The following is a 25,198-nucleotide window of genomic DNA, read 5'->3' as shown; positions in this document are numbered from 1 at the left end:
TTCAATTCCCTTGGTATCTACCTAGGAGTGGGACTGCTGGGTCATATTTGATTATAGTCACACCTCAGTGGGTGAAGTGGTAGTCCTTGTGATTTTGATTTGTATCTCCCTAATGGCGAATGATGTTGAATGCTTTTTCATGTGCTTATTGGTTATATGTATATATTCTTGGAGAAATGTTATTCACATCCTTTGCTCATTTTAAAATTGGCTAATCTTTTTATTATTGAATTATATGAGTTCTTTATATATTCTGGATACAAGGCCCTATCAAAGATAGGATTTGCAAATATTTCCTCCCATTCTGTGGATTGTCTTTTCAGTTTTTTGATGGTATCATCTGTAGCACAACAGACTTTAATTTTTTGAAGTCCAATTTATTTATTATTTTGCTGATGCTTTCAGGGTCATATTAAGAAACCACTGCTAACCCAAAATCACAAAGCATGACACTTATGTTTTCTAAGTTTTATAGTTTTACCTCATACATTTAGGTCTATGATCGTTTTTATTTTTTTAAAGATTGTATTATTTATTTTTGTGCATGCATGAGAGAGAGAGAGAGAACAAGCACACAAGCAGGGGGAGTGGCAGGCGGAGGTTGAAGCAGACTCCCCGCTGAGCAGTGAACCCTATGCAGGACTCGATCCCAGGACCCTGGGATGATTATCTGAGGTGAAGGCAGATGCTTTTAACCAACTGAGTCACCCAGGTGCCCTAGGTCTATCGTTGTTGTATTAACTTTTGAGTACTATGTGAGGTAAGGGCCCAACTTTCTTCTTTTTTAGGGGAGTATCTGGTTATACCAGCACCACTTCTTGAAAGGCGTTATTTTTGATTTATAGATTCTGGAGTACTGACAGAGGCTGGTGGGCAAAATACTTTAGGAAAATTGGATGGTTCAAATGACCCATACATTTATTTGCTCTGCCTACCTACCCTTTCATGTGGCCTTCCAAATTCCATCGCCTCACAGAAAATACTACTACCTTTACCACAATGAAAAAAAGAGGACAATCTTAACAGATGAAAGGAACAACAGGAAACCAAAACAAAAGCTATAAAGATAGAAGACTCAAATGTTGTGGCCAGAAACTATCTGCTTTTGTCTGGATTTATAACGTGCAGACTTAAACTAAGGGTCTGAAGTGTTCATTCTGTAGCCATAGAAACAATTTAGTGATCCATTCAGGAGGTTGCCCAAATATCCATCTAAGCCAACTGCTGAACATAAGGGGTCCATTTCCCCTAACTGTAGACTGTCAAAGCACCCGTGGAATGGTATGTGTGTGTATATATATATCTACCTACCATATCTACCAAGTGTTGCTTGACTACTACCTTGATATGGATCCTATCTCAGGTATCATTGTGGTCGCAGTGACACAGAAAAAAACTATTTATACCTCTGGTTATTTGCCTAACTCATCCTTTGAGACTTAGTCCTTGAGTCACTTCCTCCAGGAAATCTTTCTTGACCCTGTGCCAAGGAAGATGCTGCTCATCCATTGCTTCCAGAATACGCTTTGGATTGTGGCTCATGAGGCACCTATTTATATGATTTTTAGAGTTACCTTCTTATGTATCTGTCACAGTCCAGTGAACTGTGAGCTCCTGGCCAGTAAGGGCTGTCCTACAGCTTAACATTCTGAGTGCCTCAACTACGGTCTGCTCCACAGTGATGTGCTGAAGGAAAAAATGAATGAATTTTTCCTTTCTATTGAACTCTCATAGGCTCACTGAATCATTTTATCTAAAACAATCCATTTACTCCTCTTGGACATGTGATATTCCCTATCTCAGTAAATGGCTCTATAATCTACCAAGTGGCTCCAATCAGAAATCTGACTTTTTGACCCATTTCATGTTCTTGTCCTGGTCCAAATCCACTCAAAGACTAAGTTCTGTCAATTCTACTTCCAAAATATTGCTCGAATCCAATCTCCTCCTCTCCAGCACTCCAGCCATTCCCCATTTTTTTCCTCCATGGCTTTGATATTGTTCAGCTATTATAAAACCTCCTGAATGATTTCCCTGCCTAGACCAATTCCCGTTAATCCAGTCTCCAGAGTAATTTCCAAATGATTTGCTTCAAATGCAATCCTGATTGGCTCATTCCTATTTAAAACTCTTTCATGGCTCTTCTTTACCTATGGTATAAAAGACCAAGCTCCTTAGAATGGAAAAAAGGCGTTGCCTTTATCTGCAGCCATTGCCTGCCTCACAAAATGAGGTTCCAGAAATATCACAGACTTTATAGAGCCTGCTCCCCCCAACTCCTGCTATGTCATACCACTAGGCCTTTGCTCATGTTGCTCCTTTGCCTACTATATCCTTTCTTCGCCCAATGCCTAATGTTCAGGACACCGCTCAGCATTTTCTGCACAAAGCTGCCCTTGCACAAGTATCATTTTGTGAGATTATATCTCCCACCAATCAAGAAGTTCCTTGAGTGCGTATTTTTCATCATCAATATGCAGCACTGGGCCTCCAACTCTGCGCAAAGTACATGTTTGGTCACTTCATGCTGCAGCATCTCAAAACATTCTAATCTGGTTCTGCAGAATTCTAAAGATGACTCCCCTGCCCAAGATTTCTGTCCCTTAGTTATTAAATCAAACACTACTTTAGGTACTGCTGTGCTGTGAAGGGGTTTTATAGTTGTGATAAAAAGCCTAGGTCAGGTGAATTTAAGACACAGAAATTATTTGATAGGCCTAAATATATAAACCCGTTAAAAGGGATATGAAGGAGGCAGAAAGGGAAGTCAGAGAGATCTGAAGCCTGAGAAGGGCTCTATTATATGCCATTACTGCTTTGAGGATGATGGGGGTCATATGACAAGGAGGAAGGAATGAGTGGCTCTAGAACTGAGGGGTTAGCCAACAGATAAGGAATGAGGGACCTTGATGCCACAACCACAAGGAACTAGATTCTGCAAATAACTAGAACGAGTTTCTTCTCTGGAGCCTCCAGATTAGAGCCCAGCCCAAGCGACACCTTGATTTCGGCCTTGTGAGGTTCTGAGCAGAGAATCCAGCTGAACCCACCTGGACTTTTGACCTACAGGACTGTGAGATAATAATTTCGTGTTGCTGCAAGCCACTACATTTGTGCTTAATCTGTTATGCATCAATAGAAAACTAACATGAATTCCACATGCATATTTACTCACACGACATTCCGAGTTTCTAATGTGAGTATAAATGAAGTTTCAAGGCTTAGGAATGTTTGCCTCAGTTTTTTTTTTTTTTTTTTTTACATTTTCTTCTAAAGCAAAAATATTTAATATACCTTGCTTTTTGCTAGTTGCCAGTTCCCTTTTAAAAAAAAATTATTTAAGGATTCCAGGGGTGCCTGGGTAGCTCAGTCAGTTAAGCGTCTGACTCTTAATTTCTGCTCAGGTCATGATCTCAGCGTCATGAGATGGAGCCCCACATTGGCCTCTGGGCTGGCCATGGAGCCTCTTAGGATTCTCTCTCTCCCTCTCTCCCCCTCCCTGGCTCATGCGTATGCTCTCTTAAAAAAATATATATATATATATTTAAGGATTCTAGGGAAGATAGAATCCTCTCTATGCATATCCAGAAGCTGGAGAGAATGCAATTATAAAACCTATACAGTATAGCTACTTGAGGACACTGAAAAGGAAAGGTAGCAAAAGACTGGGGAAGATGGCGAGAGTGCAAAATACTACCAAAATGGAGGTGAGTTTGCCATTTTTCCTTCTGTATCCCATAGCCTGTGCTAAACGCAATCCAAAAGAGAAGGTGGCATGAGGTGTGGACAGAGGGAGTACTAGGAGAAACCCCCTATTTCTGGCTTCAGCAAGTGGGGGGAGAATTCCTAGTGCTCACAACAGGGACTATGAAAATCCCTCATTTCCTTCATTTCTTCATTTCTTTGTGCCACAAAAAATAGAAGAGGAGAGAATACTACTCAGTCCATTTTATGAAACCATCATTATTGATACCAAAACAGAAAGACAGTAAAACTACAGACCTTAAGAACAGAGCCATAAAAATCCTCAAAAAAAGCTAGAAATCAAACCAGCAATATATAAAACCAATAATATACCATGACCAACAGGGGTTTATGCCAGGAGTACAAGGTTGGCTCAATATTAGAAAATCAATCAAAGTAATGATGTTAACAGTTTAAAAAACAAAAAGATCATACTAATTGATGCAGAAAAAGTTTTGAAAAATTCAGTATCCATTTATGGTAAGAACTCTTAAGAAACTATCAATAGAGGGGAGCTTCCTTAACCTGTTGAAGTTCACAGATGAAAATTTATTGCTAACATCATACTTAATCATGAAGGAGCAAATGCTTTTCCCTTAGGATCAGAAACAAAGGCAAGGATATGCATTCTTACTACTCATACTCAACATAATATTAAACATCCTACCCAGTGCAATAAGGCAAAAAAAAAAAAGAAATAAAAGGCATAAAGATTGGAAGGGAAAAAATGTCTATTCACAGATAACATGATTGCTCATGTAGAAAACTCCATGGAATATATAGAAAAACTCCTAGAATTTATAAGTGAAATTTGGCAAGATTTTAGAATACAAGATCACCACACAAAAACCAATTCCATTTCTACAAACCGCAGTGTGCAGTTGGAATAAAAAATTTTTTTAAAAATTACATTTATAATAGCTCTAAATAAAATAAATACTTAGGAATAATTCTAATAAAATACATACAGGTATGTACGCTGAACACTACAAAATTCCAATGAAATATCAAAAAAGCTCTAAGTAAATGGAGACACATACTTTACATATACTCATGGACTGGGAGACTCAACTTAGTAAAGATGTCAATCTTCTCCCAACTGATCTATAGATTTGAAACAATTCCAATCAAAATCCCAGCAGTATTTATTCAGATATAGAAAAGCTGATTATAAAATTTATACAGGAGAACAAAGTAACTAGAATACCCAAAAGAATTTTGAAAAAGAAGAGTAACACTGGAGGACTTATAAGATTTTAAAGCTTAGCATGAAGCTACCATGATCAAGACAGCATAGTCTTGGAGAAGGGATACACACATGTCAGTGGAACAAAACAGAGAGTACAGAAATATGATCCAAGCAAAAACTGCCAAATGATTTTTGGAAAAGGTGCAAAGGCAATTCAATGAAGAAAAGATAGTTTTGCTAACAAATGGTGTTGGACATCCACATGCAAAAAAAAGAAAAGAAAAGAAAAAAGTGCCTGAACCCAACTTTATACCTTATATAAAATTAACTCAAAATGGATCAGAGATCATGGATCTAAATGCAAAATGTAAAATTACAACACTTTAGATATAAACAGAGGAGAAAATCTTCAAGTCCTGGAGTCAGGCAGGGTTCTTCTACATAGTACCAAAAAACAAAGATTCAATTAAAAAATTTTATAAATTGGACTTCATAACTAAAAACTTTTGCTCTGTAAAAAGCAGTATTAAGAGAATGAAAAGAACAAGCTATGTACTGGGAGAAAATATTAGCAAACTGCTTATCTGACAAAAGATCTGTAGCCAGAATAAAGATCTTTCAAAATTTGGTAATAAGGAACAAACAGCCTAATTTTACAATGGGCAAAAGACCTGAATAGACACTTCACCAAAGAGGATATATTCATGGCATATAAGTACATACAAAGGTGTCCAACATCATTAGTCATTAGAAAAGAATAAATTAAAATGACAATGAGACACCTATTAGAATGACTAAACAAAAAAATACAGACAACATAAAGTGCTGTAGAGAAGCTGGAGCTAGTGGGATTCTCATGCATTGCTGGTGGGAAGGCCAAATGATACATCTACTCCAGAAAACATTTTAGCAGTTTCATATATGATTTATATAACTCACCAATCCCACACCTAGGCATTTATCACAAAGGAATGAAAAGTTAGGTTAACACAACTTATACACAAATGTTTGATGTAGCTCTATTCATAATCACAAAACTGGAAAACAATTTAGATGGCCTCCAATGGATGAACTGTTAAACTGTGGTACATCCACATAATGGAATACTACTCAGCAATAAAAAGGAATATACTACTAATGCATGCAACACCTTAGGTGAGTCTCAAAGGCAGTATGTAAACGAAAGAAGCCAGTCTGAAAAGGTTATATGCTATGGGATTCCATTTCTATGACATTCTCAAAAAGGCAAAATAAACAAAACCCCTTAAAGTGATGGAGAGCAGTAGTTATCATCAGTTTAGGGCTTGGGGGAGGGTATGATTATGAAGAAAAACCATGAGAGGTTTTTCTGGATAATAGATCTGTTCAGTATTTTGACTGTGGTAGTAGTTATGTATATCTGAATTAAAATTCACAGAACTGTACACCAAAAAAGGATTTCATTGCATATTAATTTAAAAAATAAAAAACAATGTGACTTTGTCATATGCATGATAGAATAGTTTTTTTAATTTTTTTTAAAGATTTTATTTATTTATTTGACAGAGAGAGACACAGTGAGAGAGGGAACACAAGCCGGGGGAGTGGGAGAGGGAGAAGCAGACTCCCCGCTGAGCAGGGAGCCCGATGCGGGGCTCAATCCCAGGACCCTGGGATCATGACCTGAGCTGAAGGCAGACGCTTAACGATGAGCCACCCAGGCGCCCCTAGAGTAGTGTTTTCTTTCCACTTCATTTCATTAGTTTTTAGTCTCACATGTGTTCCTCAAAAGGCCAAACAGCTTGAATATGTCCATGGCTCTTATATGTAGGGGAAGCCCACTTTAGGTCTATGTGTTAACCAAATGTGTACTAGGTTACTTTTTGAGGTTTGCTTTCCACTCTCCATGGCCCCTCCAACAAGGTAGTAGAACGTTGTTGGTGCCCCTTCTGTAGAAGGTGAAAAAGATGGAATGCTATTCCTAAATGTTAGGGAAGCCACAGAACACTTCCTGATCGTACCAACACCGAATAAGGCATATTAAAATTAGAGGCTTTAACAGCTAGACTAGAGTCAGTTAAGCTGGTAAAACTCAAAAGCACAGCTCAGTTTGGTGCTATCTAAAATAGGTTAATTCACAAGAGAGAATATATTCTTTCATAGGACCTGACTTGTATTACAAAATACATTTTAAAAGAAGGTTTCTTTTTGTCAGTAGAGTTCAAATGCTGATAATTCTAAAAAGGAGATGTATACTAAAATCTAATCATATTGGTGAATTTCAACTATGAATCTATTTGAGTCACATTGACCTTACTTTATCAAATGTAACTGTTTTGAATAGTCTGAAATCAGAAAGATCCATTTCCCAAAGCAACACTGAGGACAGCCCATAATACATATTCCATACAAGTCTAATGGCTTGAAATGGAGATGGCAAGTACATAATTAATTACAGTTGCCTATCTTGTCTATCTTCAAAATTCATGAATCTCTATGAGGTCACTAGTTTATACATAACAATGGATCAGGACTCAACAAATTTTAGGAAAAAGACATTCTGAAGTAGTACCTTGGATTTCCCTCTCTCATACAGTTTGTCCCAAGAGTGTCAGTGATTTTAAACTTGAAGAACTTCAGAAGCATAAATGCTACAGATTTTAAAAATATTTTGAAAGCTTAATTATTTAAATTTCTTATATATTTCTTTTGTTTCATGAATGTGAAATGTGAATTTTTAATGTCAATTTTTGTGGTGTTGGTTTCTAGACAACTCTTTCTCAGACCAGTGGATTGGTCAAGGAGGGCTTTTTCTTTGGACACTTTGGTCACTTGATTTATCCTTCCTATGGGATCATGTCAAAACTGTGATGTATACATCAAAACTTCATTCTTTGGGTGATCTTAAACCTAGGAGTACAATCTCTCAATCACTGAGCAGCAGCTGATGAAAGTTTTCATAAAGTTCAAAACTCTAGTAGAACTATATATGCATAGCACAAGACAGCTGTTTTTAACTTTTTGTAAGAAACAAATCAAAATGATCCAATCAAGAAATGGGCAGAAGATATGAACAGACATTTTTCCAAAGAAGACATCCAAATGGCCAACAGACACATGAAAAAGTGCTCAACATCGCTCGGCATCAGGGAAATCCAAATCAAAACCTCAATGAGATATCACCTCACACCAGTCAGAATGGCTAAAAGTAACAAGTCTGGAAACGACAGATGTTGGTGGGGATGCGGAGAAAGGGGAACCCTCCTACACTGTTGGTGGGAATGCAAGCTGGTGCAGCCACTCTGGAAAACAGTAAGGAGGTTCCTCAAAAAGTTGAAAATAGAGCTACCATACGACCCAGCCATTGCACTACTGGGTATTTACCCCAAAGACACAAATGTAGGGATCCAAAGGGTATGTGCACCCCGATGTTTATAGCAGCAATGTCCACAATAGCCAAACTGTGGAAAGAGTCAAGATGTCCACTGACAGATGAATGGATAAAGAAGATGTGGTATATATATACAACGGAATATTATACAGCCACCAAAAGGAATGAAATCTTGCCATTTGCAACGACGTGGATGGAACTGGAGGGTGTTATGCTGAGCGAAATAAGTCAATCAGAGAAAGACATGTATCATATGACCTCAATGATGTGAGGAATTCTTAATCTCAGGAAGCAAACTGAGGGTTGCTGGAGTGGTGGGGGGTGGGAGGGATGGGGTGGCTGGGTGATAGACTTTGGGGAGGGTATGTGCTATGGTGAGTGCTGTGAATTGTGTAAGACTGTTGAATCACAGATCTGTACCTCTGAAACAAATAATGCAATATATGTTAAGAAAAAAAAAAAGAAAAGGAAGATAGCAGGAGGGAAAGAATGGAAGGGGGGGATATCGGAGGGGGAGACGAACCATGAGAGACTATGGACTCTGAGAAATAAACTGAGGGTTCTAGAGGGGAGGGGAGTGGAGGTATGGGTCAGCCTGGTGATGGGTATTAAAGAGGGCACCTTCTGCATGGAGCACTGGGTGTTATATGCAAACAATTAATCATGGAACACTACATCAAAACCTAATGATGTAATGCATGGTGATTAACATAATAAAAAAAGAAAAAAAATCGAGATTTAAAAGATTTAAATAATCTACCTTAAAATTTTTTTTGAATGTTTGTTTGCATACAGTGAAACATCTGTGCACGGTGCCCTCCAGTGGCACACACGGTCCCAGGCCCTCATCCCTGCCCCCCTAGAGCTGGCTCCATGTGTAAACAGAGGGGCTGGGCAGTCCCATTTGGGCAAGCTGGAGAGTGTCAAAAAGCCAAGAGCCCCAAAAGCAGAGCTGAAATGAGGCTATTCTGTAAAACCAGGTATTCCTTTCAAAAGTACCATCTCCATCAAGAGACAGGAAGCATGCACTAGAACGAAAAGCACTGCAAATGAAATAGTGCCCATTACGGTTGAGTAAAGTCCACCAACAGGTATGAATCCTTCAACTAAAATCATGAAGTTACTGTTACATCTGAAAGTGTAACAAATCTGTACTGTTACATTTATTACCTACCCAGTGCCTTTAAAACTTTCACATCCTTGAACAAGCAGTCACCTCTTGTGGGTAGAAAAATAGTGCCTTTATTTCAGTTTCATAGTGACAGGAAGATTGTTTTTACAAATGTGAAAAATTATGCAACAAAAAAGTCTGGCAATTTTAAACACAAAAAAATAAAAATAAAAATTAAGCAATGTATTTTCTGGTATTTATACTTAAAACTGATGAAAAACATTAACTTCATTATTAAGATGAAAACAGTAATAAAAGTGGACTAGAAAAGTTTTCTTCAACAGAGACACAGTGGGAGCTATATAGAATAATGTTTTATAGGAACTGGAAATATACTTGGATAAAGAACCAGGCATAAATTGTCAATGTGGATTTTATTCCAATTACTATGAGATTATTTTAAAAGGTTTAGAATTTTTTCATAATCCTCATCAAATTTTATTTTTTAAAGATTTTATTTATTTATTTGAGAGAGACACGGCGAGAGAGGGAACACTAGCAGGGGGAGTGTGAGAGGGAGAAGCAGGCTTCCCGCCGAGCAGGAAGACCGATGAGGGGCTCCATCCCAGGGTCCTGGGATCATGACCTCAGCCAAAGGCAGACGCTTAATGGCTGAGCCACCCAGGTGCCCCTCCTCATCAAATTTTAATAAATGGGTTACTTTAAAGTTTAGGTTTTAAGAACATGCAGTGATAGAGAATCTTGCAGCTGAGTCATCTATTTTTTTGCCAGATATAATTTCTCACCATCCCCAGAACACATTCTGTATCTTTAAGTTACCAAGTAAACCCATGCCTGTCCATTATCAGATTCTAATTACCCTTCAAAACTTTCTGAACAGCTACCAGGAAACAGAATGATGAGATGACTATTGAGTTAAAAGAAGATTAGACAAATACAAATAAATTACACTTATTTTATGCTCCCATCACCTTAGGAGATGACTTAATCGTGAAAGGAAAAGAATCATATTGTAGTAATGAAATCAGAGAGCGAATTCAAGCCCCAGAGGTCATTCCCCTAAGTTTATGTTAATACACACCTTGTGGGGGACCAAACATCAACTGGAAAAGTCTCCCAAAAACTGTTCCAGCTATTTTCTCGTTTAAAGTGTTCCAACTTTACTTGACCCATTAGTCATCATATTACTTACATTTATGATGTATTTTGAAATCTATTACCAAAAACCCAATGGATTCAATATGGCTTGTTATACCCAAATCATAACATTTATGAAAGAAAACTTCTTTGTTAAGTATTTCTTCCTTTGGAATTTTATTTGTAAAAGACACTTTTTTTTTTTTTTTTTTTAAGACAAGCAAGGCTTGCTCAGTGAACAGTCAGTGCATATGTGGTGGTGGCTATGTATAGGCTCAGGAATGATGGTTGCTTCCTAACCCCCCCCCCATTTTAGAGAGGTAACTGCAAAACACAGAACAAATCTATAATCAAGCTTGACTTTATGAATTATAGTATCTCTAATAAAAATATTTTTTTATTATTAGGTCATAGAACATTTTTTTTTTATTCAGCAATTCAAATTCAGATTTTTGTGACAGTGTCTAAGTAAATATACTCCTGATGATAATGGATAGTGGAGAGTGAGTATTCACAGGTGTGAGAACTAGAAAACTGGAAAATTGCCCATGACAATGAGACCAATGTGTTTTTATTGAAGGTGTGAAGTGTAAAGACCTCAGCAGTGGCAGATGTGAGTGCTCCAATTAACAACTGTAGACCAAGAGGAAGTGGGAATAAGCTGTCCCACGTGCTGTTGAGGAGGCTCAGCGACATGGGCTGACACATGTTCTTGCCTGGATCAGCCAGCAGCAGCTCCTGGTGCTTACAGCTGGGATGTGGGCATCATCACTACCAGCATTATTCTCATACACATATTCTTATGATCAGGCATTGACTTTTTTGACTACATTGTACACCCTGGCCACCCCCCCCACCCCCACCCCCCGCCAATCACAACATAAATGCTCTCATTATAGGGTAACTGTACTGGTTTTCTCAAATGAGTGTATTAAACTGAACTTACCTAAACGAACTTCTCTCTCTCTAAACAGTCATCAAAAAGGGCTAAGCACATTCTACTGCTCTAATAATTGTGGCAGCTCTTTTGATGTCATGCCCTTTCTTTTTCTTTTTTGCTTTTCTCAGTGATGGCTTGTACTCATCTTTGGTTGGAGACAGCAGAGCTACTTTTTGGGAACAGTCAAATTTTGTTTTGAGATAAGGGAACAAGGATCTCATAGTGAGGGGAGATTAAAAACATGAGGAATCCAATTTCTAGAGGTTCCCACTTCCAATGGATGAGATAACTTGAGTAGCATTAAAAATAACGACTTAATAATACCAAGCAACAACTAATTGGCCACTATTGGAATATGCTAGAAAAATGATTCATTCCTCCCCAGCTTTATTAAGATACAAACAGCAAGTGAAATTTTAAGATATTTAAAGTATACATTGTGATGATTTGATATATGCATACATTGTAAAAAAAATTAGTCATCTAGAAAATCAACTCATTTCAAAAAACTAATTTTAAATAAAGGAACAGAATTCAGTTTTTATCCTACCTTCCTTAGATGAGCAATACTAAATAAAATAAATAAAATACTAAATGGCTAAAGCCATTACATTTCCATCAATTTCTTGCTACCAAACTAAAAATTACCTGCATATGCCCCTTTCCTTCCCTTCCTTAATTTGTTATGTAAAATAGAGAATCTGTTGCTTCTCTAATTTAAAATTGGTTCTTTCAAACATGTATTGGATTCTTCTTCCCTCTTTCTTAGGCACTCACGTTGATCTTTTCTCTTTGTTAGTTTACCTAATTCTTCTCTCAACTGGATTCCTCTTGTGAATATTTAAGTAGGAGAAAACCCAAGTCCCTTTCATCATAAAAGCAAAATCCCCAAACCATGATCCCAGATGCTCTTTCATATACTACCCTTTATTATTACTCTTCACAAATTTCTCAAAGGACTTATTTATACTCTCTGCTTCTACTATTTTTTCCCCTCTTGTTTACCTCAGTGCATTCTAGACTATTTTCTATCCAGGTTAACCTGATGGGGAAAAGCACTTGTAGTCACAAAGTCTATAAATCTACTAGATATTTTCAATTTCTCATCTTTCCGTGTCTCAAAGCGCTAATGATTTGGCTTCTTGGACATTACACTTTTCAAATTCTCCTCTTAGCCCACAATTTCCTCCAGGCCAGTAAAATCCTGATTGGACTTCCTCAAGATGCCCTCTTAGGTTCTTTTCTCTATTTCCTCTCTACTCTTTCCTTGAGTAATCTCTCATTCAGGCCCATGGATGGACTTAGAATCTGTATCCCAAAGATTCTAAAACATTCAATCCTTTATCACTGGTCTTGGTCTCATGAGCTCCAGATCTGTATGAATAACTACCATAAACTCAACACATCCAAGACAAAACTCATGATCTCTCCATACTCCCACAAATGAAAACCAAACCAAACCAAAAACAATGTGGTTCTCTTCAAGTATTTTCATCTCAGTAATCAGGATTACCACCTGTGTTAGTTTGGGCTGCCGTAACAAAATACCAGGGCCTGGTGGCTTAAATGACAGAAATTTATTTCCCCACATTTCTAGAGGATGTAATGCTGAGATTAGGGTGCCGGCATTATTGGCTTCTGGTGAAGGCTCCCTTTCTAGCTTGCAGATGGCCACCTCCTCAATGTGTCCTCACATGGCAGAGGAGGGGAGACAGCAAGCTCTCTGGTGTCTCTTCTTTAAGTGTACTATCCCATCATGGGGGAGCCCCAACCCTCATGACCTCATCTAAACCTAATTAACTCCTAAAGGCCCCATCTCCAAATATCATCATAGTGGGTATTAGAGTTTCAACATATGAAGTTTGTGGGGACAAAATACCATCCATCCAGTTAGACCAGTGAGAGACCCAGAAGCCATGTTTAAAGTTTCTCCCTTACCCACTATCTCCCTACTCCTTACCCACTATCTCCCTACTTTATTACCATAGATTTTGCCTTCCCAATATCTACCAATTCTTTCACTTCTCCCTATTTCTTATCACCATTCCCCAACCAACTTAGAATTACCTCTCACCAATACTACTGCAATATTCTCCTAATTGCTTCCTTCCATCTACTCTAGCCCCTCTTAGTGTTCTCTGCCCTACAAATAGAGTTACCTTTTCAAAATGCAGATATAACCACATCAACACACACACCTCCTCCCTCCCCCACTGCATACATGCCCTCCTGACAGCTCTTCAATGGTTCCTCACTACTCTTAAGATAAAAATCCTAAACTCCTTGATTATGGCCAACAAGGCCTAGTCTCTGCCTCTTTTTATAGCCTCACCTCATAGCACTGGTTCCCTCACTCTTCCCTGTTTTCATTTCCTGTAATCTGACATGACACCACTCTCCATACTGTCTTTTGCACATATTCTCCCAGAAATCCACTCTCCCCGCTGCAGTCCTTGGTCAACTCCCTTGTATCCTGTGCAACTCAGCTGCAGGGTGAGTTACTCCAAGAAGCTTCCCTGAATCTCCACTCTTAGGAATCCACAGAACTTCATGGCACGTATATTAGTTTATCATTATATATTACTCTGTGTGACTATTTGGCCAACAAATTCTGTCTTTTCTACCAGATAGTGTGCATTTCTTGAGAGAAGGGACTGCTTAGAACAACACTGGGCATATTGCAATTGCTCACAATATCTGCTGTGAAAATAAATGAAGAGTTCCGTTAAGGATTACAGCCATCATTTTAGAACTTAAAGGACTCTTAAAATAGCTCTCTTACATTATGGAAGAAAATACCGAGGCTCAAAGAAGTAAAGTAATCTTACTTAGGATCACCTGCTTAGTGACAGCTAAGCCAGATGACACCAGATTAGAGAGAGCCTTGAGGGCTGAGGAGAACTCTGACCAGAGGAACTGAGGGAGCTGGGTGGTCAACGTCACAGGAGTTTGGCAGGGGAGGCTAACTGGGCTCGGGCAAAGGGGACAACAGGATTAGTGAGGAAAAGGAGAACCTGGAGGGAAGCGGCAGGTAAACAGACTGAGGAAGTAATCAGGGCGTAAACCTAAACTAGGGAGGTCGTAGACAAAATGGAGGACCATTTCAAAGGACAAATGAAGAGGAGTTGGAATTAAAAAGAAAAAAGGATGAATCAAAAGTGACAGTAAAATTGTGACAAAACATGACTGGAATAATATTGCTATCACTAGCACATGTCAACAAATTTGAAGACTATACTAAGGGCAGGAATGAATAAGGAGAGGAGAGAAAAATGGTTTAATTTAATGTGAACAGACTGAATTTTAAATAACTAAACACATCTCATAGGCCGATGGAGAAACAGTTCCGTTGTTGGGTAAGTCAAAACCAGGGCTAGGCATCTGGGAGTTGTTAGCATAGAAGAGATACCTGAGGTTACTCTCTGTAGAGAGATGGACAGAGGGCCCCACACCATGTCCCCGGGAAGGCACGGGTGGCAGAGGAAGGGGAAGAAGACCTGCATGCAAGCACAAAGTTGCAAGGCTACAGTTAGGAGAAGCCAAATAATGTTCTCTTTTTCTTCCACCTTAGTTGGCTGCATGATCCTAGAAAGATATCCCTCCAATAACCGTCATTCTCTTCAGTAGAAGAAATAATCCTGACAGAATTGGACCACATGAAGAAATAAGGAATCTAGATAATTGCCATACCGCTGACTTCCTGGCAGGAGACCTTGCACTGCCTCTTACCATCTGGCCACACCCACAACCAGCTTCTGTGACCCTCTGGGTCCCATTACTTAGCCAAGTATAGTCCCCGGGAGGCACCGCAGTCAGCCCGACTTTCAAAGAAAACTTAAAGTCCCTTCACTCTACAGTGTTGGTAAAAAATTAATATGGCTTACTGGTTCTACAGTGAAAAATGTGGTATTAAAACCAGGTTGTTATAGGAATAAGAGAAAAAAGTTTATTAAAAAACTAATGAAAAGTCAGACACCTTTCTCATCTCTTCCAAAGGTACAAGTTAGAGTTGAAAAAGTAGGGTTGAAATAATGAAAGACTTTCCTGGGTTTTAAAATTCTTGGCCCATGCCCTATTTAACACCCTGACATCAAGTTTACCATTTCATTTTGATAAATCATGGGGAAAATAAACTATGATAATATAATGCTGACATTGCAAATTGGAACCCATAAAACTGGGGAAATGTAAAAGTCAAGGTTCTTATAGTTTTACTGACGAGTTTACATTTCTTAAATGTAGAAGATAGCCTGCTCATATGGCTGTAAAATTGAATTAAGATAGAGACAGAACTCGAGGGCATGGGCCTTGGCTCCATTTCTGGAAAGAGAAAAGAGGCAAAGGGTTAACTATCAGGGCAGCATTAAGAGAAATTAATTAAATGAGCTCCTTAAGATGCTTTCTTTCATACTGAAATCTTCTTGTGTTTAAATATTCTGTTACTTAATCTTCATTTTCCACTCCAGAAAATGTCTGGAGGTTATTTGGGTCATCGTTTTTAGATATCTTAATTCCTCTGAACAAGTACTTTCAAGATATATCTGAATTAATCCCCACTGAGTAATAAATTCAGTAATAAAAGAATATAAAAGCAGAATTCATCAAGAAAAATAAAATCTTTAAAAAAAATTTCAAAAATACACATCTGGAGGTAAACAACTTAAAATCTCTATTTACATAAACCTATTTGAATGGTGTGCTACTGTATCCGAGAAGTTTTTTAAAGTAATATTTTATATTACTTAATAAGTGTATTAAAATATGTATATATTTTCATTCAAATCAAAGAAGTTTATGGAAATAGGATTATACTAAGATGTTTAGAGATTTTTTAAAAGTAAAAATTAGAATCACTGCAACCTATAAAACAGTAAGTTAATCCATAAAATGTAAGAAAACAGTTCAAAATAGGATTACAACCCATTAAAAGTCAAATTTTTAAAACAAAAATCAAATAAAACCAGAGCTGAAACCAATCCAAAGCCAGAATGAAATTAAAATGACATGAAAACTATACAAGCAAATTAATGGACAGGTTAAACAGGAGAGACTAAAGAAATGATTTTATTAAGAGAAAAAGAATTCAGCGGTTATGTATTTCATCTAGAGATACCAGGTATACTGTATACTAAAATAAATGTGAAATTGCAGTCATAACTGTGTTTGATATAACCACGTTACTTAAATTATAAGAAGATTGCAGTATGCTAACTAATTTATTACAAAACATAAATGATGTGGTGATGTTCTCCCAATTTGGCACAGATTTTTCTTTGTTGTCATTTAAATGTCATTTCATTAAATGTCATTACAGTGACAGTGTTCAAAAATATGTCTGCAAAGGAACAATGAAAAAAATACCAGGGAGCTCAAATGTTTTTGCAAATGACCCTGAGTTAATTTGAAAAATATGCACCCTTCCCAGTTCTTCTTCTCACGTGTCAGCTCTCATTAAATTAAAAAAATTTTTTTTTCATTTCAAAGTTAAGGAATCCTATGGCTAACAAAACTTTTAAACTGGGATCAAGTGGGCACATTCCTACGTTTCTGTATGATGTCATACCAAGGAGCTCACAGCTGAATTTGAATTTGCAAGAACTATGAATGATTTTTCAATATAAGAAGTATCTGATCTAATGCTAATTTTTTCTCTATAGGCTAACTGTGCTGGAACAGGTGGCCCTGCTTTCAATTACGGAGGGCTAGCATGCCAGTGTGAGGCCTGGATTAGTTCACCTTCTCACGGGGAATTCTCCTCGGTTGGGAATGGATTTATTATGGCTTCACACATGGAATAGAGCTCATGTCAGCTGAGGGCAGTGACACATCATATGATTCAAATTAACCTGCTGTGGACTGTTCCGCAGGGCTTAGATTGTGTATTAAAATGACGACATTTTAAAAACAGCTTGAAAGAAACCAGGATTGCTGAACTGCAATGGTTCCAATTTGTTCCAACTAATCTATCACCTGCTGGAGATATTATTCTAGTGGGTTTCTGGTAGCTGCTGCTTTCCAGGTTTCTCCAAGCCACTGACCTTGCTAATGGGTACAACTGTTGCCTCTGAAGGAAGGAGATGGGGGTGAGAGAGCTTTGAAGGGCTTTTCTGATGTAGAAGTTGGGACCTACCATTTGCTCTAAGGTACTATTAAGTGAATAGAGGAAATAAGGGAATACTCAAGAACTTTGAATTATTTTTCCAAAAACAAGGGCTAAAGAGCAGCATTTGTATCACACTGTTTAGATAAATAATCCCTGCAAAATAAATCCGTAAGGCTGAATTCAAAAGCTGTTAAGCTTTCACCTTAAGAAGAAAACTTAAGGTTAGGTAGTTATAATCAGTATTTTCTGTATTCTTCAGGGTCGTAACTTTTATTGCTGCTGAAATGTTAATTCAGGAGCAAGAAAAGAATAAGGAAAAATACACCATTTTAGAGCTGTAGCATAAAACTCTGGGAATGATATTCAAATAGGATGTGTTACAAAAGTGTAGTCTCCAGCACCAATCCCACTTTACCTGGGAGCTTATTAGAAATGTAGAATTTCATTCCCACCTTCTAGAACTATTAAACCATTTGCATTTTAACAAGCTTACCAGAGATGCTTCAAATGCACACTCAAGTCTGAGAAGCGCAACTATAAAATAACACTTTCAATCCATTTGTTCAAAAGTTTGAATCTCCAGATAGATTATCACTCTTACTGAGTAAACATTAAATAAGGAATGGCATATATGTAATTTCTAACTTAAAGAAGTGTAAGAAACACAAAAGTATAACTATTTAAAAAAATCATATCTCTACTAGTCACATTAAATACTAGAATTATAAACATAATTTTTCATTCATTCATTGACATTTCCCCTGAAATATAATTTCTTTGGTTGCCATGAAAATATGGTACATAACTATGGATTTGTAGATCCCATTCTTTAACCAATCAACCAAATATAAACTAGAAGGGAACTGTCTAGCCAAAGTGAGTGAAAGACTGTGCCTAAAAGCAAAAAAAAAATCTGAAACTAAAAAAGAGGGAAACCCAAGTTTCTGTCTCACTTCTCCACGAACTAATCATATGTTCTTACACAATTTCACCGATTCTAACATGTTCAGTCTTTTACATGTGAACAACTCTGAAGTCAGGAAGTGCCTTGAAATGGATATCATAAGAAAGCACTGTATCATAGTTTAAATAGCAGATATTTTTTCTTTTTTCTTGGTACATAAAATGTTTTTTCCTATAATTGATGATGGCTTGGATTCAATGAAATATGGTATTTCACACTCACTAGCCAAGTACTAGACTCACATTACTCTCAATCTATCCATTACCTCACCCCAAAGGCTTCTTCCAACTTTAATGACTCTCTTAGCCTTCATCATTAGCTTCTTGCTTTCCTTTGAGTCTTTAAAACCATGTCTAGATACTTATAATGATTAGAAATAGTTCTTCATACTTCTACACCTTTTAAATCCCAGCACTGGGAAGAACAGGGCCCCAGGGAAAGGGGCAGTGTAGGTGGCTTTAGGCTGTCATTACTCCAGACACGATGACAAGTGGCCCTCTTCAATCTGTGGCCTCGGCTCAGGAGTGCATTGGTCTGCCATGACACACACGGAACCAGGTCCATGCAGGGATAGTTTTCACTCATCAAAATTCACACTTTGCGGAGTATTGCTAGAGATCTCAAGACAGTTTAACACCATTGTTTTAAATTCTTAATGAAGAAACTAATATTTTTTTGATGAGTAATACGTTTTGAAGCACTGTAAATATAAAATAAATGAAAATGCAGTAATTTTTATTAAATAGTTAAGATCTCATTAAAGTGAGGGAAGAATAATAAAAAGAAGAGGAAGAGGAACAGGACACGAAGGGAGAAGAAACAGAGCAGGCAAAAGAAAGAAGAGGAGAAGGAGAAGACAGGAAAAATCTTAGCACAGCTAAAATGAGTGCAGTACAGAAGTGATCTAGGTCTTTGGAGTCATAAGACCTGGGTTTGAATGTCTCCACTGCCATTCCTTCACAGTTTTAAGTCTTAACTTCCTAATTCATAAAACAGGCATAACTATAGTGCCTCCTCCTTGTCTACATGAGTATGTAGAGCACTTAATACCTGTCTACATGAGTATGTAAGCACTTAATACCTGGGACTGATAAGCACTCAATACATTTTGATAACCATATCTATCTAAAACTGTTAATTTCTCAAGCACATTAAGTATTTGAAATAAGTATACTTATCCAATTGAATATACCTATGTATATTATCTTATGTAGATATATTGTGTACCTCATCCATCCATCCAACCACCTATTTTATTCTTTTTGTTTACAGTAAGGAAACTGAGGCACAGGAGATTCGATCAACTGCCTAAGGTCACACAATTAGCAGAAAAGGAAGAAATAAAGTCTTGGGTCATTGGCTTACAGTCAATATTCTTTAACTGATAACTACTTTTTGTCAGACCAAAGGTAATTTTTTTCTAAAGATTTTATTTATTTATTTGAATGAGAAAGAGCACAAGTTGGGGGAGGGCCAGAGGGAGAAGGAGAAGCAGACTCCCACTGAGCAGGGAGCCTGACTTGGGGCTTGATCCCAGGGCCCCGAGATCATGATCTGAGCCAAAGGCAGATGCTTAACCAACTGAACCCACCCAGCGCCCCAGACCAAAGGTAATTTTTAATGCATATTAATATTTGCCTTTTAATCTCTAGAATGGGCAGCCTGAGAAGAATACACTTCTAGAAAATGAACTATTCATTTTTTGCAAGGAATGTCACAATTACTAACAGACCCTAGGTACATGTTAATATACTCACATGAAAAAAAATGCATACACATTTGAATTATGACTTTCTTACCTGGTCCATTAAGAAAGTCTTTAATTTGTAGCGTTACCAGGGAGGGTGGAATACCACTTTTGCTGTCTATTTCTCCAGGCACTGTCTGCAGCCAAACTGTGCAGTAATCAAGGGCTTCAGGCAGAGTCTTCCCGGGATCTGAAGTGACAAAATTGAAATTAAAAATGTCAATCACATCACAAACATCTCATTTTGGTGTAAGAGCTTTAGCTGACAATAAGAAAGAATGGTTAAATTCACTTCTGTAACCTCCATTGATTCATCTGTTTGTACATATCCTTGTCACACAAGTACTCATATGGACAGAGGAGAAGCTCTCTCTCTGCATTGGAATGATGAAACCATGCTTTCCTGAGCCAGACCAAAAAGGAAAAGACATTTCAAATCTTAACTTGTATTATCTTTGAATGAAGGTAAAGTTTCTGTACTCTGAGCTGCTGTTAATAGTTGTATAGTTGGATTTCTTTTCTTTCTTATTTTTTTTTAAACAGGATGTTGGAAACAAATTAAAGAAAAAAAGGGCAAGCTTTTTAGCTTAAAAAAAGGCAAATACATGTTCAAAGATGCAGTGGATTAGTACTACTTAGGGTCTATTTGATCTGTTTCAGAGTTTTACTGACATTACAATCACTTTTTACTGCTATGCTTTTGAAGTTAACTTCAGTAGCTTTCCCATAACCTTCTTTAATGATAAAAATTGGTCAATCTTTTATTAGTCCCAATTATAACTAAATCTTGACTTTTTTGTTTTGACTTTTTCTCTTACTGTATATTTTTTACTTTTTTCTGGTTTATACAGTATATTCTTTAAAAAGTATTTTTTAGCTATTGGTGAATGCAAACTGAATTTGCTTTTTACTGCTTGGCAATCCAGCTTTTTTTTTTTGGCAATCCAGTTTTTATTGAAATAGCTCTTTAAATAAAAACGACTGCTGTATCTTGGCATACAATGTAGTAGGCTTTTTAAAAAAACTTCTAAATATTCACAGTTTTTCTTTAGTTTCAAGATTGTTTTATTCTCTGTGTTTTAATAGCCTCTGAATGTCAATTTTATAGGGATGTTCTTGCCATAGAGTCCATCTATTCAATTTTCAGTTGATTTGAAATGTGTTATTAAAGTGTTATTTATTTTAAGTTTTATTGATTGGATTGCTTTCAAGAATAGCATTTACATACAGTGTATTATATTCAACATATGGTTATATAGTATTACTGTCATATGTGAACTGGGCATATAAATTCTGCCTTGGAATTTGTATTTCTTGACCTTATCATGTGATTCTTATGAAATTTGGCACATATGAACCTTTATGTGATTTCAAAGAAAACACTGAAAGCAATTGATCGTGACGTTAGATCTACGTGGTAAAGATCAAACACCAAGCTAGTGCATTCTTCTCTTTTTATGTGATCAGTGAATTTCAAGCAGTGAGAATATGCACAGTAGATCAATTACATAGTAACACTATACTATTCTCTCTTTCAAATATAATAGTCAAGTGTCGTGAAATAATAGCAAAAGTCTATTGCTGGTAGGATCTATAATCAATTTGTAGGAGCTATGTAACCTGACAGGACCTGAGTGTCTACTTCTAGAGTCCCACCTGTGTAGCCATCATCAAGAAGCTATTATCAAGTAAATGGTACTGTGCTAGACCTGTATGAGGAGGCCGAATTCTTCATTCTGAAGAGAATACAATCTAAAGAGAGAACAATGACCTAACAGAGAAAACAGACCTAAGTGATGTAACTAAATAAATAATGGACAGAGAGGAATTAAACTGATGTAGAAATATCAGCATGATGTGTAAAAGACTGGCAAATAAAACTTAGGATGAACAAACAAGTTACAGGGATCACATATTCAAACTTGTGTGACAGAAAAGGGATATCATTAATATAAAGAGCTCATATAGTCAATATAGATTATTAATAGAGAAAAATGGGTAAAGAATAAGCAATTATTAAATGAAGAAATTAATAAAGCAAATAGATGAAGAAAACAAATGGCACATAAACATTTTAAAATATAAACATTATGAGATACTAAATCTTAGTAATAATCAAAGGAAAAATTTTTTAAACAAGTAGAATTTTTCACCTATCAGATAGGCCAAGACTAAAAAACTGGTAATTCCTGTGTAGCTTGCGCATGTGTGCACACACACACATGCGCGCGTGCACACACATACTGTAGAACTGCTAATCATAGTAAACAGTAGAAAACAACTTAGACGTTCATCAATGGGGATTGATGCTTAAATAAACAACAGTAATCCATACAATTGTTTAGAAGAATCAAGAAGATCTGTATGTACTGACATAGTAAGAGCCATCTTACATTGTTAATAGTGAAAAACAAAGCAGGTTAAGCATCTTTTCATATACTGGCCATCGGATTCCTCTTCTACAAAATATTTACTCTTTTTTTATTAATGAGTGCTAATGTTTGTCGTATGTAGCAAATATTTCCTCTTGGGATGGTAGTTGTCCTTAAAATAAATTCTGATGCTTTTTGCAAGCATACTTTTTTATAGATGTGAACAAAAATCTATTAATTTTTATTTAATGGATTTACCCCTAGGTGATTACGTATTTTCCTATAGTTTCTTCAAGCATTTTTAACATTTTGTTTTTACCTTTAGCTATTTAATCCTTCTAGAGAGCACTGTTTTATGAAAAATAGGAAAAAATGCTCAGCCTGACAATCAACCATATACAAGTTAAAACAAGAAGTTTTTTTATTCAACAGCTTAGCATAAATTAAAAAGACTGATAATATCTTGTATGGGGGAGAAAGAAGAGAAATGGATCTTCCTATGTAAGGTCGATAAGAGTGTAAATATAGTATTTCTGAATGAGTAGGGGAGAGGTTGAAAATGAGCGTCTACCAAAATTCTAAATATCCATGCCCTTGTAATTAGAAAGGCCACACAAAGGACTCTACCTTAAAGAAATAAACCTACCTGCATACATTCATATGTACATACTGGAGGATGGTCATCTTTAGGATGATCCTAAGCATATAATGATACATGGACCTATATTCATAGCTGAAGAAAAAATAGGATGACACATCAAGCATCTAAAAAAACTGAAGTGAAGGGGAAAGGGAAAAAGCCCTTCAAAGGATATTTTGATGTTCTATCTTCATCAAGGTATAGACGGGGGAAGCACAAAATTCTGATAATGTGGATGAGGGTTTTCTAAGTAGGGGAGATAGGTTTTGTGCAGGTTGCTTCTCTTTTCATAGAAGTGAGAGGGCCTGGCCATCTGGCACCCAGCCTTGGAGTCTGCACTGGGGCAATTACAGGGGGATATGACTTAATGGAGATGGAATAAACAAACTGGCAATAGTAGGAAGCAGAATGGGAATTAGGAATTTAAAAAACGTAAAAGTCTAGGAAAGCTATCTAAAGAAGCCAAACTTTCAATGACTGTTTTCCCCCCAAATTACTGGTTTAATGATATTGTTGGTTTAATATGGCTACACAACTGATTGGAAAGTACAGCTGTATTTATAGAGCTGACAGAACAGAATAACTGAAATGAGGAACATCCAGGAAAATACAGGTTGCATGGTTGATGAATACAGAATGTATGACAGGACAGTGGCTACTCTCCCAGTTTTAGCTAAAATCTCTACTTTGGATATGCCTCTAGTCACAGTGGTTAGATGATGTGGAAGTAGTAGCAAAAAGGTCTGTCAGAATCCCACAGAAATAGCTCAAGTCTGTAAGTCACTATTTAGTCCCTTATGCTCTAATGGCTAGACGATGAGGGGCATGACTTTTAGACTTCCTGTAATGTCTTCGATTTAACTTCTCCTTAATTCCATCATCAAGTCTAGAAAATGGGATTCATATTACACATTCCTCAGGGTCAATGTAGCTGGGAAAGTACCAGATAACCTAAGATTAAAGGAGCCTGTGAATATAATATAAATAGAATGACAAATAGGGATGATTACTTCATACTGGAAGCTCCTTCAGACTTTGACAGTTTTCTTCGCTGTACTTAGCAAACACCTATTTATTTGAGCACAGGAAGCTCTCAGAAAGAGTAAGCTCCTGCTGATGTAGATGAGCTCATTTATGCTGTTGTCCCTAAGCCTAAGAAACAGGAGACAGTGGTATCTTATTAGGAATTACAGAGTGGGGGAAATGGGTCTGAACAAATGACAAGTTGCTCATAGCCACAAATCCTGTTCAAAGTCAGTGAGAATTCACTTCAATAAGACAATGGTACTGACAAAGTTATACAATTTGTTTTCCTTCTTGGTTGACCTGGACTCCAAACGAAAATACTTCATCATATCCGTCACAAAGAACACCCAAAGAGAAGATGCAGGAAGTCTCCAGTCCTTTCACAGATGGATCAAGATATTACTGGCTTTCACAGAGCCTTGTTTCAGATTGTATTGTGTTTGTAGATCACTTTGCTCTTCTTCACAAACCTTCATGTCACTTAACTGCTTGGGAGGTCCTCCTCTGAATCTAATAAAAGTGGTCTTTGTACTGCTGCTCATTATTATTTTTTTAACATTTTCTTTTTAAGATTTTTTTATTTATTTGACAGAGAGAAAGATAGCCAGAGAGGGAACACAAGCAGGGGGAGTGGGCAGAGGGAGAAGCAGGTTTCCCGCTGAGTAGGGAGCCTGATGCGGGGCTCGATCCCAGGACGCTGGGATCATGACCTGAGCCAAAGGCAGACGCCTAACAACTGAGCCACCCAGGTGCCCCTCATTATTATTTTTTAACACTTAGCAAATATTCAGTTAAGTATGTTTTGCCTAACACGTGAATTATATAAAATATAAC

The 25,198-nt window shown here is 37.1% G+C and overlaps 1 protein-coding gene across 3 annotated transcripts in view; it reads right to left on the bottom strand.

Moving 5' to 3' along the window:
* The window catches only part of VPS13B (vacuolar protein sorting 13 homolog B), a 752,513-nt gene that overhangs the window by 165,728 nt on the left and 561,587 nt on the right, over positions 1 to 25,198 (bottom strand). For all 3 annotated transcript variants that reach the window (XM_027594446.2, XM_027594522.2, XM_027594354.2), the window contains exon 35: positions 20,379 to 20,516. In XM_027594446.2, coding sequence (XP_027450247.2) covers positions 20,379 to 20,516 — 138 coding nt within the window. The remainder of the gene's footprint in view (positions 1 to 20,378; positions 20,517 to 25,198) is intronic.

The sequence above is a fragment of the Zalophus californianus genome, chromosome 4 (assembly GCF_009762305.2).
Source record: "Zalophus californianus isolate mZalCal1 chromosome 4, mZalCal1.pri.v2, whole genome shotgun sequence".
Classification (NCBI taxonomy): Eukaryota; Metazoa; Chordata; class Mammalia; order Carnivora; family Otariidae; genus Zalophus; species Zalophus californianus.
The sequence above is the reverse complement of the archived record's forward strand: the minus strand, read 5'-3'. Positions and strand labels throughout refer to the sequence as shown.